Source organism: Lepus europaeus, chromosome 18, assembly GCF_033115175.1.
Source record: "Lepus europaeus isolate LE1 chromosome 18, mLepTim1.pri, whole genome shotgun sequence".
Lineage (NCBI taxonomy): Eukaryota > Metazoa > Chordata > Mammalia > Lagomorpha > Leporidae > Lepus > Lepus europaeus.
In genome coordinates this window covers 17,689,106-17,707,411 of record NC_084844.1, presented here as the reverse complement: position 1 = coordinate 17,707,411, position 18,306 = coordinate 17,689,106, and the positions used below count along the sequence as shown (strand labels likewise).

The following is an 18,306-nucleotide window of genomic DNA, read 5'->3' as shown; positions in this document are numbered from 1 at the left end:
GCCCCCTTGGGCACGTGCACCCTTGGACTTGGGCTCCCCTCCTGACGCCCACCAGCCCCGACCGGCCTTTGGATCTAAAGGGAAGCGTAGTCGTCTCGAGTCCCAAGGCCACTGCTTGCCTCTTTTACTTCTGGCTCCTTTCTCAAGCCTTCCTTCCCTTTCTGGAAGTTTCCATCTTGCCCCACGCCAGGGTGGAGCCCCTGGACCCAGGAGCAGGTTGGGCCTCTGTCCAGTACTGCCCAGGAGCCAGCAGGTGGAGCACCTAGCCCTGGGCTGCGGTGGGGTTTACGGAAAGCTAGTGGTAGCCGCAGCAGAGACACAGTGACCACAGGAGGGGGCTTCCACCCACAGTGAGGGAAGGCCTCACCCTGGGCTGCAGGCCTCGGGCCACCTTCCACGGCCCCACCCACAGGGGGCCATGGGCTGCCCCTCCCCTCCCCCGCGCTGTGCCCAGATCCAGAGAAGCTTCTGAGCATGTGTTTGTCACCTGCAGGTCAGGGGGGCTGGTGGCCATCAGGGCCCTGGGCTCCTCTGCCCCTTTGCTGCCAGCTTTGCAGGGGAATGGCAGCATCCGGGGTGAGCGGGCCTGGCAGGACGCCCGCATGGTGCCTCCTGCACGTCAGGTGAGTGGCCGAGTGACTGCGGCACCAGGCCAAGCCCAGGTTTGTTCGGTGACAGGTTTCACCTCTTCCTCGTGTTCGTGGCACAGGGCCACCCGCAGCCCCTGGCCACAGAAGGCACAGCTGGGGTGGCAGGAGGGGGTCATGAGCTGTGTGAAAGGTTCAAGGCTGGCCTATTTCACCCGGAGAGGTCAATGTCAAAGTCCCCAGCTGGCACCTGCTGCCCAGCTGCCCGCTTCTGTCCTCAGCCCAGCTGGGCGGTGGGTGGCGGAGTGGAGGATGAGCTGTCCTCACAGGGAGGCGGGCAGGGCCAGGCCAGGCCAGGAGCTGGGTATTTTTAGCCCCCTGCCCAGCTGGGAAGGCCTGGCAGCTCCCCTGCCCGCCCCCTCACCAGCTGCCCATGGCGGGCAGGTCTCCCTCCAGCAGCAAGGCCAGCATCCCGGGTCCTAAACGGAGCGGCTGCCTCCGCGGAACCAAGGAGCCTTGTCCTGTGTGTGGGAGCAGCCTCCGGATGCTGGGTGTGGGGCGTGGCGAGGCTTCGGCCTGGAGCAGTCGGGTCTTTCTTCCTTCCCGTGAGACTGTGTGCCTGGCCCTTTGGAGACTGAGTGTGCTGCCGGGGCGGGGCGGGGGTGGCCATGAGAGGGGCGTATGGCCCCGTCCTGGGGGGCTCCCGCCAGCACGGCCAGGTGGCACTGGGCTGCAGCAGCAGAGCCCTTGTGACAGGAGGTTCAGATGGAGAGGGAGGCAGGGTCCTTTCTGTCCAGGAGCCCATGGGAGTCTTTAGAATGGGGTGAGCCAGGCATCGGACTGTGACTGCCTGGGCTCTGGCAGTGGAGAGGCACCAAGGCCCCAAGGCTCGGCCTGAGCAGGGGTGTGGAGGTGTGACCCCGTGACCCCACCGGGCTGCGGGTCATCAGCAGCCAAGGCCACTGGTCCCGTGTTGCAAAGGTGGAGGAGCGGGGGCTCCTGTGCCGCCTCCCACAGTCTGGCAGGGACTTGCATCACAGGGGGAGCGGTGCTGGGCTCAGTGACTGGGTCTGTGGCCTGAGTGATGTGGGGGCAGGAGGGCGGCCGTCCTGCAGGAACCAGCTCGTCGGCCCCAACACCGCCCTGGAGCCGCACCCCTACCCCAGAGGCCCTTGGCAGTCGTGGGCTGGCGCCTGTGGACGGCGCACGCTGCAGGTGTCCCAGCCGCGGCCTTGCCCTCCTGGTTAGGGTGACTGCCAGGGCCCGGCCTTGACCATGCCTGCTAAGCCGTGACCCTCGGTGGAGGGGGAGGGGCTCTGAGAGCAGGCCCGGGATGTGAGGACTGGGTTGGTGCCAAGGCAGGGCCCCGAGTGCTGGGGCCGTAAGCGCGGCAGCCACGCCGAGCACCATTGCTCGAGAGCTTCCTGTGTGCCAGGCCACAGATTCTGTCGTTGACTTCTGCCATTGTGTCTATTATACAGATGAAGAAACCGAGGCACGGAGCGGCTCAGGTCAGCAGCCTGGAACCGGCAGGGCCGTGTGTGACATGGGGCCCCCACGGGCTCCTGGGGGCATGCCTGCTTAGATGGCAGGCAGGGAGCAGGGTGGGTGGTGCCACACCCTCCCTCAGTTTCCCTCTCTCGGGACTGCAAGGCTGTAGGGGCAGCTGCCAGGGCGGGGCTGGACGTGCTTGGTCAAGGGTATAGGGCGACACAGCCTGAGCTGGGCCTCAGGCTCCTCATCTGTGAAATGGGACGACAGACATGAGCACGGTGTCCCTCCCTCAGACTTACGGAGGATTATGTAGGCAACAGACACAGCAGCCCAGGTGCAGCCACACGGCTGGTGATCGGCATCTTACCATCACTCTAACCTGCTTACAGCCAGAACCAGGCAGGGCGACTCGCAGGCCTGCTCTGAGCGCCAGGTGCTGCCGACCCTCTCCCACTCAGGCGTGGGCTCAGGACTGAGGCCCAGGTGCAGGCCCTGTGCAGAAGGCAGTGAGGTTCAGTGGTCTGCACCAGCGGCTCAGGAGTCGGACGCCTGGGCTCCCCCTCGGTAGCCTGCCGCCTGGGCTGATTGCTCAGCTAAGCCAATGTAACACAGGCTGCTGCTGCTGGCCCTACTGTGCGCCACGGTTGAGTGCAGGCAATCCCAGGGTGCGCTCGGCACAGGGGAGCTCAGCGGCGACCCGTTAGCAGGGCTGAGACAGAACTAACACCCGCTGCTCTTCCGCTCTCTCGAAGATCTAGAAATGTCTTGAACGGTGCCATCCAAGCTCCCAGATCTGTTCCTCCAGCCCCAGATGGACAGAGGAGGGCAATGGCTGAGGCCAGAGGGAGCCCACGGGGACGGACTAAGGCTGGGGCAAGGGTCCAGTGTGGAGGAGGGGCACACGCACGCTCCGGTGGCTGCAGACTGGCGCCCCGGAGCCTCTGGCAGGCTCCTCCACTGGCTAAGCCACGGTTGCCTCGCCTGGGCTGGGCAGTAACACGTTGCCCAAGTTCCCTGTGCGCAGTGAGAGCCGGCCAGCAGCACACGCTCGGCTCCTCCCCGCGTCCGGCCTGGACAGCTGGGGTCCGCGCCTGGGCTTCTGCCCACCATTCTGTGTTGGGGACTCGCCCTCGGCCAGGGCCAAAGCAAAGCCTTGGTCAGTGCTGGTCACCATGGGGCTGGTCACCGTCGGTCTTGAGGTCTCCCGAGACCCACGACCACCTTCGCAGCTTCTGCTGATTCTGGGCTGGAGTTCAGTGCCTTGGTTTCCCAGTAGCCTAAGCTCCTCCCCCACCCCCACCCCCGGCCACCCGGCCCACAAGACCTTTCTTTCCACTGACCTGAGAGGCTGGCTGCGCACTGACGCCTTGATTACAGAGGGGCGGAGCAATGGGGTGAGGACCATAGTCTCCAACCCCATGGTGCTGGGTAGGGGCTGTGAGATCTGAGGTCTCCTCCCTGCCAACCCTGAGCTAAATGTGGCTTACGAGAAGCCAGGCTCTGATCCCTGGGGAGAGAAGAGGTAGCATTCTAGAAACACTGGGGTGCTCCAAAGATGGCCGTGGAGCTCTGGTGTGTACACACGGGCACACGTGTGCAAGTGCCCCGCTGGGGCCCACCACATGTCTGCGCTCTCTGAGCTGGGGCTGGGGTCAAACCAGCCTCCGTTGCCTTCTTCCCTTTGGGTTGGGGTCCTTCCCACCGGTCACTGAAGTCATCCTGGGGCCCCGAGGGGACTGTGCCATCCGACCCCGGGGATGCTGGGCCCGGAGCCTGCCAGGGGCTCCATGGCTCCCTCAGTCCCAGGTGCTCCGCACGTCAGAGGCCAGCTGCGCTCCTGGACGTGAAACATGGCACACGCGGGCGCTCGGCTGCTCCGCAGGGGCTCACGGGGGAGGAGCGGCGCTGGCGCTGGCGCTGGCGCTGGGCTGTGCCCGCCGTGCCACTTCTCCTGTCTCCCGCAGGTCCCTGGCCCTGGGCCAGCAGTACACATCTCTGGGCTCCCAGCCCCTGCTCTGCGGCTCCATCCCAGGCCTGGTCCCCAAGCAGCTGCGCTTCTGCCGCAACTACATCGAGATCATGCCCAGCGTGGCCGAGGGCGTGAAGCTGGGCATCCAGGAGTGCCAGCACCAGTTCCGGGGCCGCCGCTGGAACTGCACCACCATAGACGACAGCCTGGCCATCTTCGGGCCCGTCCTGGACAAAGGTAGGGCCTCTGTGGGCTTGGCGGGAGGCTGGGAGGGCCACTGGGACCCGTTCCTTCCAGCCCACTGACCTCCACGGAAAGTGGAGAGACCCAGGCTGTCACGTGGCCGCCACACCTTGGAGGGGGAAGGGGGCTCCAGGATCCCCAGACCTGAGCAGGCACCCAGGAGGCCACAGCCTGCCTTCCTGCCTTGCATAGCTGGGCGGCCCAGGCTTTGATGTGGACTTTTGTGACCCCCCCACCCCTGTGAAGTGCTATGCAGATACGGCGCTGGGGAGGGGGTAGGACACTGCCGGCCCCGCCCAGAGGCACCTCCCATCGAGAGAGACCCCAGGAGCTGAGGAAGCTGCCTGGCAAGGCTCCCAGGTCCCCCTGAGAGGGACCCGCGGCCTGCATGCTGGGGACGCCCGCCAGGCCCCTGGAGTTTAACTGTGCCACCAGTGGCTGGAGCCACACCAGCTGACTGCGAACATGGCGGGCCCACCTGGGGCAACTCTGCCAGGGCTTGCATTGTCCAGGATTCAGTGACCCTGGCTGGGCTGCCCGCCCCCAGGGCTTTGCCCACGGACCCGGGAGCCTGCCCCCCCCCCCTTTCAGGCGGGAGGGACGCGGGGCCGGAGGGCGTGGCGCAGGGGGCGGTGGAGGACAGAGGCGACCCCGCCCCTTTGAGAGGACACCCCCCCCCCCTTTACCTGAGCCTCAGGTGCCCAGAGAGCCGGCCGTACTGGCCAAACGCTAGCTATTGTCCTGGGATAGGAGGGAAATCTGCAAGTCAAAGCGTGAGGGCCGCACGCTACCACGACCCACGCTAATTATTCCTTGTTTACACGAAAGCTTTGGAATCGAAGCCGGGGCAGGCGGCGGCGGTTTGCACTTCAAACCGGATCGCGCCGCCGCCGCCGCCGTCTCACCGCCTTCCGGCGCCGCACCTCGGGCCAGGTAGCCCGAACCCCACGGCCTGGCATCCCGCGGGTGGGTGTCCGCACAGACCCTCGTCCCTCGATTGCAAGGCGGCAGGTGCGGCGGAGGCCATGCGCGCCCCGGCGCCCACGGCTGCGGGCGCTGCCGCCTCCCGCTCCGGGGCCCGCGTGGCGGGAGCCGGCCTGGGCCGGGTCCCCGGGGCGGGGAGGAGGGCACGGGGGTCGGCGGCCGGAAGGGGCGCGGCGCCGGCGGAGGGCCCGGGGCGCGGCCTGGAGGCTTGAAAGGGTCCGGGCGCGGCCCCCCGCCGCGGGCCCGGCCCCGCGCCCCCGCGGCCGCCGCGCCATTCACACGCCCTCTGCCACCGGGCGCGGCGCGGGGGCGGGGGGCGCCGCCTCCCTGGGGACGGCGCGGCCCGGCGCCGGGGCCGGGGGCGCGGCCCGGCCGCGGGAGCCGCCCGTTGCTACGCGGTGGCGGCCGGCGCGGCGGCCCGGGCGGCGGCCGCATTATGCGGGTAATGCGGTGTGACACCGCGCGAACAAAGGCGGATTGAGCGGCGCAGCGGGCCCCGCCGGACGGGGACCGGCACAGCGGGGCTGTCAGCGCCGCTCCCAGGCTAATCCCCGCCCCGCCCCCGCCGCCCCCGCCGCCCCGGCGCTGGGAACCGCGCGCGGCCCGCGCCGGGCGCCGCCGCCGCCGCAAGAGGCCGCGGGTCGGCCGGAAGCGCGGGGCGCCCGCCCTGGGAGCGCGCCCCGGGCCCTGACGGCGGGGAGCCCCGGGCGGTGGGGGCGGGCCGTGGGGGCCGGCGGGACGGGGTCCTCTTGTGCTCGGGCCTCGAAGGGGTCCTGGGCTCGGGCGAGCCACGCCCGGCTCGGAGAGAGGCGGGCGGGCCTCCCGCATCGTCAGAGTCCGCATCTGTGAAACGGGCCAGTGACGCCCGGCCCTGCGCAGACGGGTCCGGCCCGGCCCGCCGGCGCTGGTCACCACGCCCCGGGATCGCTCCTGGCCCTTGGTGGACCGGGCCCGGCCCTTACGCAAGGGCTTGGCCCTGTCCTGCCGTGGGGCAGGGGATGGGGTGTGGCCCCACAGAGAGGGGGACAGGGCCCGCCCAGGCGCCCCGGGGCGGGGAGCCGCAGGTTCCCGGGGCTGCTTCCCTGCAGATCCCGGCTCCCACAGGAATAGGAGGGCCGTGGCCCGCCGACCCCAGGTGGGCGCGGGGGTCGAAGCCAGCCCAGCCGCCGGCCAGCGCTGTCCTCCTTCCCGCCCATCCCTCACAGGCTCTGCCCGGCCCTGGGACTCTGTTTGCTCATCCAGAAAGTGGGGACCTCGGGCCCCTGGGTTCCTGCTCTGCCCTTGGGGCCGGTGAGCCCCAGGCGGGGCTGATGCCTCCCGCGCTCTCCCCGCAGCCACCCGGGAGTCGGCCTTCGTGCACGCCATCGCCTCGGCCGGCGTGGCCTTCGCCGTCACGCGCTCCTGCGCCGAGGGCACCTCCACCCTCTGCGGCTGCGACTCGCATCACAAGGGGCCACCCGGCGAAGGCTGGAAGTGGGGCGGCTGCAGCGAGGACGCCGACTTCGGGGTGCTGGTGTCCCGCGAGTTCGCTGACGCCCGCGAGAACCGGCCGGATGCCCGCTCGGCCATGAACAAGCACAACAACGAGGCGGGCCGCACGGTGAGCCGCCGCTGTCCTTGCCCAGCCCTGGCGGGAGCTCCCGCCCCACCCCTGCCCAGCCCTGCCCCCTCCAGGGGTTCCTTTTGCCCTTGGCCGGGCTTGGCTCCCGCCTACTCCGCGGTCAACTCCACGGCCACCTCTTCCGTCCACCCTCCTTCCTCCTCGGACTCTTCTGGTCTTGGCTGGGGTCCAGAGTGCTGGACCTGTGGCCACGCGGGGGGCAGTTGCCTGCTGCCCACCCTGTGCCCTCTTTGCTGGCTGTGGAGCGCTGTGAAGTCCTGGGGACCCTGGTTTTGAATTCAGCCTCTGCCCCTTGCTATGGTGTTGTGGCCTCAGGCCAGTCACTCATGCTCCCTGCCTCGGTTTCCCCGTCTGCTCAGTGGGGACAACAATCCCTAGTTTCCTAACACCTCCAGAAGTGGCTGTGATGTTCGCCAATGCCTGGGGTGCCATGGGGAGAGAAGGTGGGCAGGGGTGGGTGTGGCAGAGTGGAAGGTCTAGATGTTCTCCCAGGTGGGGTCAGTTTAGGGGCCAACGGCTCTTCTGTTCCCCAGACCATCCTGGACCACATGCACCTCAAGTGCAAGTGCCACGGGCTGTCGGGCAGCTGTGAGGTGAAGACCTGCTGGTGGGCCCAGCCCGACTTCCGTGCCGTCGGCGACTTGCTCAAAGACAAGTACGACAGCGCCTCGGAGATGGTGGTGGAGAAGCACCGGGAGTCCCGCGGCTGGGTGGAGACCCTGCGCGCCAAGTACGCGCTCTTCAAGCCGCCCACCGAGAGGGACCTGGTCTACTATGAGAACTCCCCCAACTTCTGCGAGCCCAACGCAGAGACGGGCTCCTTTGGCACCAGGGACCGGACTTGCAACATCACCTCCCACGGCATTGACGGCTGCGATCTGCTGTGCTGTGGCCGCGGCCACAACACGAGGACGGAGCAGAGGAAGGAGAAGTGCCACTGCGTCTTCCACTGGTGCTGCTACGTCAGCTGCCAGGAGTGCATCCGCATCTACGACGTGCACACCTGCAAGTAGGGAGCCAGGTAGGGCGCGGGCTGGGGAGACGCAGGGCGACGGCGCGGGGCGTGGCTTTGCGGGCTGCCGGCGCGGGGCGTGGCTTCGCCTTTGGCCTCCTCTCGGCCCATTCCCTTTCTAAGCCCTACAAGCCACCCAGGGGGAGCCAGGATGTTCTAGGCGACAGTGCGAGTGGTCGGTGGACGGCCACTCCGTGGATTGCACCGAGCGTGTGGTAATGACCTCGTGTGCACGTGAGCCGAGTGTCATCACGATTCTTAGATGAGTGGCCAAATTGCAAGCCGTATGCCATCTGGCTGGACCACTGATCATCTGTAGAGCCAGAGGAGGAGCCTCCAGGGGTTGCGAGCTGGAGGACCTGGCGTCTGGCCCCAACCTGGTCCCCAGTTTCCTGTCATTTGGCTTCTCCTGGCCGCAGCTTTCTCGCTGTAAAATGAGAGGGTTGAAATATCTGACACAGTAGGTCGGACAGTCTGCTTCCCCTGGGGCAGAGTCACTTTGCCTCCACCTTGAACTTCCAGGCAGGTTTGTGTAAGCTGAGCCCTCCCCACCCGGGGAGGGGAAGTGGCGGATGAGCCCATGGCCCTACACCTCTGAAGCCTGGGTGGAGCGGGGTGCTCTCACCGCATTTATGGATGGCGATGGGGGTTCGGGTTCATAGTGGCTGTGATGAGTAAGCAGGGATCAAAGGCTGCCGGATCGTGCCCCAGGCTTCCCGGAGGTGGCCCGTGTGGGAGGCACCATCCGTGGGTCAACCCTGGCGGAGCCTCTGCCCATCTCCTCGCCCCTCAGCAGGAGCCTGGGGTACAGAAGCTGGAGCCCACCCTAGCCTGGTTTCTGCCAGTGCTCAGCCATGCGGCCTGGATAGGATAACCTGTCCTCAATGCCATCCTCTCCAGGGGCCGTGCAGAGCCCATGAACGACTGCTGGCGACAGCGCGCGGCTCACAGAGGAGCACATGCCAGCTGGGGCAGCGTTAGGGGCAGGGGCAGCTGGCCTGGCACCAGCCAGAGCCCCCTACTCAGTGCCACAGCTCCACACGGGGGTCTCAGTGCCCATCTGTGCTGTGGGGGAGGGTGGAGGGGGCGGAAGGTGACATGGAGGCCATTTCAGTGGCTGGAGGGGGCTGGGTGTGTCTGAGACCCCATGGGGCAGTCGGGATCTGCCAAGTCGGGGAGGAGGTGCTGGGTCGGCCCTCAGTGTCCAGAAAACCTCCCCGCCACCCCCGAACCAGTGCCAACCCTTGGGACCCACACTCTCCAAGCCCCTCTTCCACAGACAGCTGGGGCTTGCTACTCTTACGTAAACAGCTCTAGGAAGTGGCTCCAAGAGGCCTTGTCTGGGCTGTCTCTCCTGCCTGGGAGCCCATGTCACCGGGACAGTGGGACAGCCTCCCCCCACCGGCTGCCATCCAGTGCATCCTGGCCAGTGCACCAGCCTCTTAGAGCCCTGATTTCCTCATCCTGCAGCTGGGGCTGAGCCGTGGCTCCCGCAGGACGGGCCTGTGGACAGCCCCCGGCCATGGCGAGGGCAGAGTGCACCCAGCCTCCCTGGGTGGGGCACACACCTTCCCCCTTCCTTGCACTGTGGTCCAGCCCCTCTGGCCAACCCGAGCGTCAGATCGAGTCCGTGCTGGGCTGAGAAGGTTCTAGCAGGAGTCAGGTGGCCTGGCTCTGTCGCTGACCTGCTGTGGAACCTTGGGCGTGTCCCTTAGCCCCACTGTGACCCTGAGAAAGGGCCTTGGGTGGGCGGCAGCCCCCAGGGCACTGGGGCTTGGTTGCCTGTGAAATTGCTTCAGGCCTCCAGCCCTTTGTCGGGGAGAACTCTACAAGTGAATAAAATGTACACACTGGTGCTCCCTTGGGAAGGGCTCATTCATGATTAATTAAGTGGACTTTGTCCTGTTTGGACAGCGGCAGTACAAACACCACAGCGCACGCCTGGCACCAGCCCAGCACAGGAGTTGACTCAAGATGGGGCCTGGGCCACGGGCCTGGCGTGCGTTCTCCGCCTCCGTGCGGCGTGGTGGCACCTGCGGCCGCGCCCCAGCGCTGGCCAGCCGTGGGGAGGGAGGATCTGCATCCCAGGCTGCTGCCGCTCCTGCCTGTCACACGTGCTCCCCGGTGGGCCCGGGAGTGCAGGAGCGCGTGGGGGCGCCCCTGGGTCTCAGCACTGCGGCCTCTGGGTTTTGCACCCCAGTGGGAAAGGAGTCACATTTCTAATTCTTCCTCTTGGTTTTCCCGAAGGGCGCTGGGAAGGGGTGAAGCGTGTGGCTGGGTGGATTCACCGAAGTCTCCTGGGAAGCGGATGCGAGAGCCCAACTCAGCCCTCAGTGCCACTCAGCAAGGAGCCCGGACTGTTGCCGATGTCCGTGGTAAATGACCTGGACCCCACCCGCTGCTGCCGCCACTGCCGCCGCTGGGAGCCGCTCCTCCCCTCCCCCTCCGTCTCTCACCCCACTCTGGATGGTGTGTGGTTTTCACAGAAGGGGCTTTCTTTTTAGTTCTCGAGGGTCTGATCAGAACAGACCCAAGGTTATCTTTGCACACATTAAAGAAAATAAAAATGAAACAAAACAAAACAAAAACAAAAACAAAAACAAAACCAATTCTCCAACAGCACAGGCTGTGAGCTCTCAGCCTGGTGGTGAAGACCCCCAGTTCTGTCTGCGGACTGCCTGGGAAGGAGGACTGGCACCTGCGCCTCTGGCCACTCCCACTCCCTGCCATGCTCGCTGTGTGGCTGGGAGGAGCCCCGGGAAGGTGCGAGGCACTGGCTAGAGCAGGTGCAGTGTTGAGGGCGATCTGGGGAGCGCTTGGGAGAGTTCTGGGTCCCTCTGTCTCCTGTGCTTCACAAGGCAGGCGGATTGCCCCCCGTGGCTGCCGCTCCTTCCTGGCGGTGGACATTGGGTGACAGGCCTTCTCCAGCCCTGGCGGCTCCCTAAGAAAAGAGCGGTGTCTTTGGAAGGGGCCACGCAGTCCTCCCTGGCCCCACTCCCCCGCACACTGCCAGGTAGAGCAGCTGGACTCCTGGTCCCTAGTGAGTCAGACACGGGGTCAGCAAGAGGGAGGCGAACGGGATCGCGGAATCCCAGCTTTGGGACCAGTAGGTGGGAGGATAAGGACGGGCCCTCTGTCTGCTCCCGGGGATGCGCCTGCCTGCGCCCCTCCCTCTCCCTCTCCAGTCCAGGAGACGGAGGGCTTCCCCGCAGCGCCCAGAGTCTGGCTCCCGGCACCTTCCCGCCCAGGCCTCCTCGAAGCACACGGGTCCTGCTGGGGGACCTGGGGCACCTGGGGCACATGAGCAGAGTGGGGCAAGTGGATTTGCCAGCATGAACCCAGCCAACTGCGGCGTGGCCGGGAGAATCGTGGCCAAGGAGTAGCGCCGAACAAAGATTGTTCTTTCTTCCCGCTTCATCTCTGGCGTCTCCCTAAGGCTGACCCGAGCCCCCGGCCCCCAGCCCATGCCTCTACCGCGGTGGGAAGTGCCCCTCCCCCTGTCACCCAGCGATGTCGCTCGCTTCCTGTAAGAATTCTTCAGCAGAGCGGATCCACACTTCCCCAGCCGTCATTCCATGTCTCTGTGTTCTCCATCACAAGTGATAAAGTCACATTTCCGGGCAGATTCAAGTAGCGGAGACGTCCCTGTTCAAGGGTAGCAGGAGTGCGTGGTCAGGTCGCAGCATCCCATGGAGACTCCTCCCAACCTGCTGTATCCAAAGTTTTGTAAAAAGTTGTAGAAGTTGTTGATCTTTTTCATTTTATATTCGAAAAGTCTCTTTTTATAAATATTATTTATTATACAATGTATATACCTTTGAGTTAACTAAGATTATATATTATATAAATATATATATATATATTTGGAGAAACTATATTTCATCATGCAGTTTTTTTCTGTTAAGCCATTAAAGAGAAGGTGAACAACTGTGAAGTTTCTGACACATTGTACGGTGCGTGGCGCTGCCCGGGGCGCAGGTCGAGGACGCCTGGTTCTGAACGCGGCGGTCCCGGTTGGTCAAGGGGCCAGACTGGGGTCTCCTCCCTTAGGTGCTGTCAGCCTGAGCGTCAGGGACGGCCCGGACTGTCCCAAGACTTCCTCTGCTAAGTCAGCCGCTGATGAGGCATTTTAGGCTTTGGAAACAATCACGGCGAGCAGTGATTCACTTGCTAGACTCGAGCACGTTCAAGTACAAATTCATGTCATAGACGTCCCTAAAAGATGTGGCCCGAGGCCAGCAGACCACGGGCTTGGCCACTGCCTTAATCCCTTCCTCTCAACAGGTTTTCAGCTCTGTTTATCGGGAAAAGAGGATTTGCCCTACTGAAAGTGAGACTTGACTGCTAACGCCTCTCCCCTGCCGGCTCCGCTGAGAGCCGAGACAGAGGGGCAGGTGGGCGAGCCTGGCTGCGGAGTGCTGCATGGGCTGGGAGGGAACCCCCACGCACTGGCCAGGGCCCCCTCCCGTCCTGGCACTGCTGCTTCACAAGGACTCCCCCACAGCCCTCAAGTTCCGCCTTAGCGAGCGGTGGAAACTCAGTCTATGGGGACAGATGACGCTCCGCTCACCACACGGTCCCTTCGGTTTCTCTGGCACATTGTTTCAGAGAAGAGCTGTAAGGTTTCTCTCTATCTCTTGATCTACTTCTTTTTGGAACAAATCTCATTTTTTTAAAAAAGATTTATTTGAAAGGTGGGGTGTCAGAGGAAAAAGAAAGAGAGGAAGAGAGAGAAAGAGAGAGAGAGAGATCCATCCATCCGCTGGTTCACTCCCTAAATGGCCGAAACAGCCAGTCCTGGGTCGGGCTGAAGCCAGGAGACAGGAACTTCATCTGGGTCTCCCACATGGGTACAGGGGCCCTGGGCCATCTTCTGCTGCTTTCTCAGGTGCATCAGTAGGGAGCTGGATCGGAAGTGGAGCAGCTGGGACTTGCTCGGGCGCTTGTATGGGAGCTAGTGTTGCAGGCCACGGCTTAACCGGCTGCACCACAACACTGGCCCCAGGAACAAATCTTATTTACTTACCTTATAGAAACATCAGAACAGGGATATGAAGCCGTCTGCCTCATGCATGGGAGACGCAGACCTCTGACCCTAGATCAGGAACGGCTCCCTCATTTTGCCTGTGATGTGTCTTCAGTCCCGGAAAAGGATAAACCACAAGCACGGTTACATTTCAGCCTGGCAGGGGGCTGGTCGGGTGGGCGGCCGCGGCGCACAGTGTGGGCCATCGCCCGCCTCTCCTTTGCCTCGTGTCTCACCTTCACATAAAACAAATGCTCACCCACCCCAGCATTCTGGGGAGGGAAACCTCCAAGGTCACCGGGTACTTAAGGGGTCCCTGCTCGCGGGAACCGAGGCCACTCAGTCCTTCCTCTGATTAGCCATGTTCTGTGATGGAAGAGGGTACAGTTATAGCTGAACTTGACCTATACAGAGAGACAGCGGCCGTGCAGCCGCAGGGTGCTGGGGACATTCAGAGCTTGAGTTCCCCTCGCATATCCTGGCTTCCCCGCGCGGGACCCCTGCCGGTCACGGTCATGGCACTAGCTCCGCGCGCATGGTGCACACGCGTCCCGGGATCGTTTCGGCTCGGCTGGCCAGCGGACAAGGACCCTCAGCCCGTTTGGGATGAGCTCTGAGGCTGGCACCCTTCTGATGGCTCAGCTCAGCTCGCCCGGTCAGTCCTCTGCGGAGGCTGGGGGACCAGGAAAAGGAAAGCCTGCCCTGGCCTCCTGGGCACCGGCTGGGTGCTGACGGCCGACCCACGGCTTCCACGAGGCTGTTGCTCGGGTCAGCTCACTCCACGCCCCGGTGACTTGCTGCTGAACCTTGAAGCGGAAGCTGTTCATTTTCATCTTTAGGCTATGAAAAGACAGCCTTAAAGCAAAACGTACTGCAGATTTTAACCAAAACTATTTTTTTTTTTTTTTTTGGTTTAAAAGAGTGTCCCAGGGAAGACGTACAAACTTAGGATAAAATAACCTCTTCTGAGGTTTTAATTATATCTTCTGACCAAAAACCAGCCAGCTGACCGTCTACCCGTGGACACTCCTTTGCTCCCCAATCATCGTGGCTGGCTCTGAGGAAGCTTGTCACCTCTCAGGTCTACGCAGGTGTCAGCCTGGCCTCCGGAGCTCCTGGGGGCTGACCCTGCCTCGGAGATGCTCTTGACATTGACCTCTGCCCCTCGGCGCCTTGCTGATAGTCTGGACTGCCTTGCATCCTACCCCAAGCCAAGACAAAGGATCAGGGCTGACAGCTCTCACAACAGTGCAAAAAACTATGAAGGCTACCAAAGTGAACCATGGGAAATCTCATCAAGAAGGCTGGCGTCCCTCGGTGTGTAACTTTCACAGGAAAGAATGTTTTTGAAGTTTTATTTATGTATTTGTTTGAAAGGCAGAGAGCGCGAGTGAGAGTGCTTTCATCCACTAGTTCATTCCCCAAATGCTTGCAGCAGCTGGGCTGGGCCGGGCTGAAGCCGGAATCTCAGACGCCTAATCTGGACCTGCCACACTGTAGCGGGGACCCAAATACTGGAGCCACCATTGCTGTCTCCCACGTGTGCGTTAGCAGGAAGCTGGAACTGGAGGCGGAGCCGGCACTTGGACGCAGGTGCTCTGATATGGGATGTGGGCCAAGGCATTCTAAGTGCAGGACGGCCACTCCTGAGAAGTTGTTAAATAAAAACCATCACCTCCTTATCCTAGTAACAAAGCGGGGGTGGTCCTTTTTTGAGCCCCTTTCTCCACATGTTCCTGTCATTGTCATGTTGTTTTGTATGAAATAGCGGCTTTCAGAACACTTTCAAGTGTATTTACTCTTTATTGCATTCCTTCATTTGCATTAAACAATATAATATTTATATTTTTCAATATAGTTTTGGACAAAACACAGAGACATTAAGCTCATTTAACAAGAGACAGAAGTTAACACAATGTGTGCTGCTTTCACGGGAGGAGGGAGAGGCTGAGGAGACCCAGGACACTGGCCACCAGGAGTCACACGATGTTACGAGACAGTCAATCCACTATTAAAAAGCCACAAAATAAACTAGGGCTGGAAATGCGAAACAAAGTAGACAGGACACACAAGTCTCCACCAGAAGCACACAGGCAGCCAGGTCTGGAGACGGTCTGCTGTGGGGCGACGACAGAGCCACCCCCAGCGCTGTGGCAGGAGGTCGGGAGCACCCTGGGGTGGCTGTCAGAGTCCGGCCCTGCACCCTGAGCAACGATGGGGAGAGTGGCGAGCTCTGTGAGTCACCCTGACTCACGTGGAAGACACAGACCCCTGGAGGGCCCCGCCTGTCCTCCCTGCCCGGAAGCAGCGTGCGCAGGGTGAGGGGAACGCGGTCAGTGTGGAACAACTGGGGGAGGACCGAGGGCAGCTGGACGGCCACGTTTTATTGGTGCCAGACAGCACGCCGGTAACTGAGATCGAGGCAGGGGAGATTCCAAGTAAGCATTAAGCTAAAGGGGAAGATGAAAGTGCTGATCCTAATGAGGCTTTACTGCAATGCTACGGCACTGACCTACTTACGAGTTGGCCACTAATTAGTGCTGAGAGGTTTGTAAATGACTTTATTTTAGTAACTTCCTTCTGTTGCAGGGTATACACTTTTCTGCATATGGATCTTTCTCAGGCTTGTAACATCTACCAAGTGGTGACGATCTGGGTACTTCTGCTCACAGAACGAGTTACTTCCATGAGGGGCTGTCAGGGCAAACAGCAGTAATCTGACTTTCTCTTAACAAAGCTCTCCCGACTTCTGCACATGTCTGAGGAAGCAGCTCAGACATGCAAGACCCTGTTTCTTTAGGCAAAGATAGTGAGCAGCTTTCTGGGAGAACTTAACCAAACACCAATTCCCTGTAGTGTTAACACCGGGAAGCACATTCTAGTTGTGCTCCCAGTCTGCGCAGGGGCGGCTCCCTCGTCCTAGGCCTCTGCTGTCTGTGTGCAGGGGTGGCGGTGGCCGTGGGAGGGAGTTAGCACGTGTAGTGTTCACCAGCACGGGATGTTTCGCACACTTAGCTTCTGGTCAGAAGGAAGCATCTTAGCTCGCAAGGGAAACACAGCATTCTACAGCAAATCTGCACTTCCACCAACACGAGGGTCTCGGGAAGCAGAGGGAGGGGCTCCTGAGCACTAGTCATGCAGAGCGGGCGCGTGGCGAGGGTGGAGAAGCGGTCACTGAGTCCAGCATCTGGAGGTGGGGGAAGACCCCCGGCCGTCTTCACCGCGGTCGCTCCCCTTGGTCACTATGTCCTGCAAGTGGTCGTCTTCAGTCCAAGTCCAGGGGGCTACTGCAAGAGAGACAGCCAACACCACACAGGAACACAGCTGGAGCGCCGCCGAACGCCCCGCAGCTCAGCCACTGACCCTGCTCCGCGTTTCTCCACATTGCCCACTACGCGTCTGCTGTAAGGGGTCTCACAAAGAGGTGGTCACAGTTCCATGCACTGAAAAGCAGGCTCTGATAGATATGTACCATCGAGTTTTCTCCTGCACTGTGTGACAAGGAAGTTTTGCGAAGCAGGAGAGGGAGAGAAAACCAACAGAACAACCAACTTCCTTGCTTGGTCCCTCAGACCTACAACAGTGGAGAAGCCCAACAAACGGAAGCAGTTACTTAGAAGGCAGGCACCGACAGCCGCTCTCAGAACAGGCACTGGCTGGAGGAGGGTGCGGGAGCCGGCTGGCGGCCTGTACTTACGCTGCTTCTTCTCGTAAGAGGGCCAAGAATTTCCTCACCCGGTATTCAGGATCCATCTGCATGCACCAGAAGGAATACAGAGGCAGGTTAATGGCGCCGCCAACACCTGTGCACTCACTCACCCCGTGCCAAGGACACACTGGGTTGCGGACTTGCGGCGGGTTCTGCTGAGTCACAGAAACTGGCTACCTGCTCCTTGACCGTGTTCCCACGCACCACGCGGCAGACTGCCATCCAAGAGAGGCCAGTGCGTTTCCCAGTGTGGACAACCTGTGCGCCCGGATACTCCAGGCACCCTGACCGAGCACTCCTGAGACTAGCGCACGCCTGTGCGGCGTCGCCATGGGCCCAGACCAGTGTCACCCACGGGGGCTCACGTGGCTTCCAACTCACAGGCCTTAGCTCAGGGAGAAAAGAAAGCAAACTGAGTCTGACCAGACAACAAAAATCCAGCTCATTCACTCCACACAGTCAGCAACCGAGCACTCCCTGGCCTTGGTCTTGCTCGGTCAGCGTCATTACCCCATGAACGGAAGTTTGCACTGACACCAAGAAAGGGGGGAGTCCGCGCCTCCGGCGACCACGAGGGCTCAGCACCCTCAGAAAGCAAGGCGGTTCTGACGGAGCTGCTTGCTTTAGGGCCTTCTTATTAATGACTTCTACTGTCTTCCATTTTATATTCATAGTCAGACGAATTTGCTAAAATACATTATTCTCACTGGTCCGCCAGAAATGTGAAGTTATCTGGAAAATGATCATTAAAAACATCTCTAATTCCTTAAGATGAATTTTTATTGTAAGAGAAACACGCCTGACTTTTAAAATATGTTCCAGGCAGGAGTCTGCTTCCCGAGAGGGAACTCCCTGCCCTCCAGGAAGAGCAGGCGGCGCGCAGCTGTGGGCAGACGCAGGTGGATCCCCGCTCCACTTTTTTTTTTTTTTTCTTTTTAAAGATTTTTCTCTCCTATCCCAGAAAAACATTGAACAGAAGTTTCAAATGTATCAAAGTTAAGAGGTCAGACTACAAAGCACTAAGAAAAGTGTGAACAGCTAACAAAAGAAACATTTTTCCTCCTTGGGAATAGAATTACATATGAATCAATTGTCAAGGTCTTTTTTTTAAGAAAAAAAAAATGGAACTGGCTGGAGCTCAGCTGTAGTCGGTACTTGCAGGCCTTCGCCCATTAAATAGATTTAATATGTGTGAGCAACGACTTACTGGCTTGCCTGTAGCTATGGAATTAAAAGTCAAGAGAAAGGGAGGAAAAAAGTAATCTAGATAAATGACTTTATTCCCTCAGGTGACATCCAGTCAGAGCAGATCCTGAGCGCTGTGCAAGTTTTAACAGAATCGCGGGGCGCGAACAGAGAGGAACATGACTTCCCTTCTGCGCGACCACAGGCCCTCCACTCAGGCTCAGCTCTCGCAGGCAGATCTAAAGGGGAGTCACTTGGCTGCACGAAATCCATTTGACATGAAGGGCTTCAGACTCGAGGCCTATGAAGTGTCAGCATTGCAGATTAGGCCTGAGTGCCCACTCTCACTTTCCACCCCACGTACACAGCGGCATTAACTTGAGCACTGACCTGCAGCATCAAAGGCAGAGGGGCTGGGGGCTGGGGGCTGGGGGCTGGGGAGGAAAACCCACATAGTTTCTTCTATGCAATTATTG

General features: G+C 61.3%; 2 protein-coding genes across 2 annotated transcripts in view; one reads left to right on the top strand and one right to left on the bottom strand.

The window, feature by feature from the left end:
• WNT3 (Wnt family member 3) overlaps nucleotides 1-10,704 on the top strand; it is a 34,998-nt gene extending 24,294 nt beyond the window's left edge. The window contains exons 2-5 of the mRNA XM_062174827.1: nucleotides 4,046-4,287; nucleotides 6,612-6,877; nucleotides 7,432-7,919; nucleotides 10,158-10,704. Of these exons, the coding sequence (XP_062030811.1) occupies nucleotides 4,046-4,287; nucleotides 6,612-6,877; nucleotides 7,432-7,911 (988 nt within the window). The 3' untranslated portion in view covers nucleotides 7,912-7,919; nucleotides 10,158-10,704. The remainder of the gene's footprint in view (nucleotides 1-4,045; nucleotides 4,288-6,611; nucleotides 6,878-7,431; nucleotides 7,920-10,157) is intronic.
• A 4,024-nt stretch (nucleotides 10,705-14,728) lies between these two features.
• Nucleotides 14,729-18,306, bottom strand: part of NSF (N-ethylmaleimide sensitive factor, vesicle fusing ATPase) — a 178,494-nt gene continuing 174,916 nt past the window's right edge. Inside the window, exons 20-21 of the mRNA XM_062216514.1 lie at nucleotides 16,634-16,689; nucleotides 14,729-16,223 (exon numbers count right to left, since the gene is read on the bottom strand). Of these exons, the coding sequence (XP_062072498.1) occupies nucleotides 16,202-16,223; nucleotides 16,634-16,689 (78 nt within the window). The 3' untranslated portion in view covers nucleotides 14,729-16,201. The remainder of the gene's footprint in view (nucleotides 16,224-16,633; nucleotides 16,690-18,306) is intronic.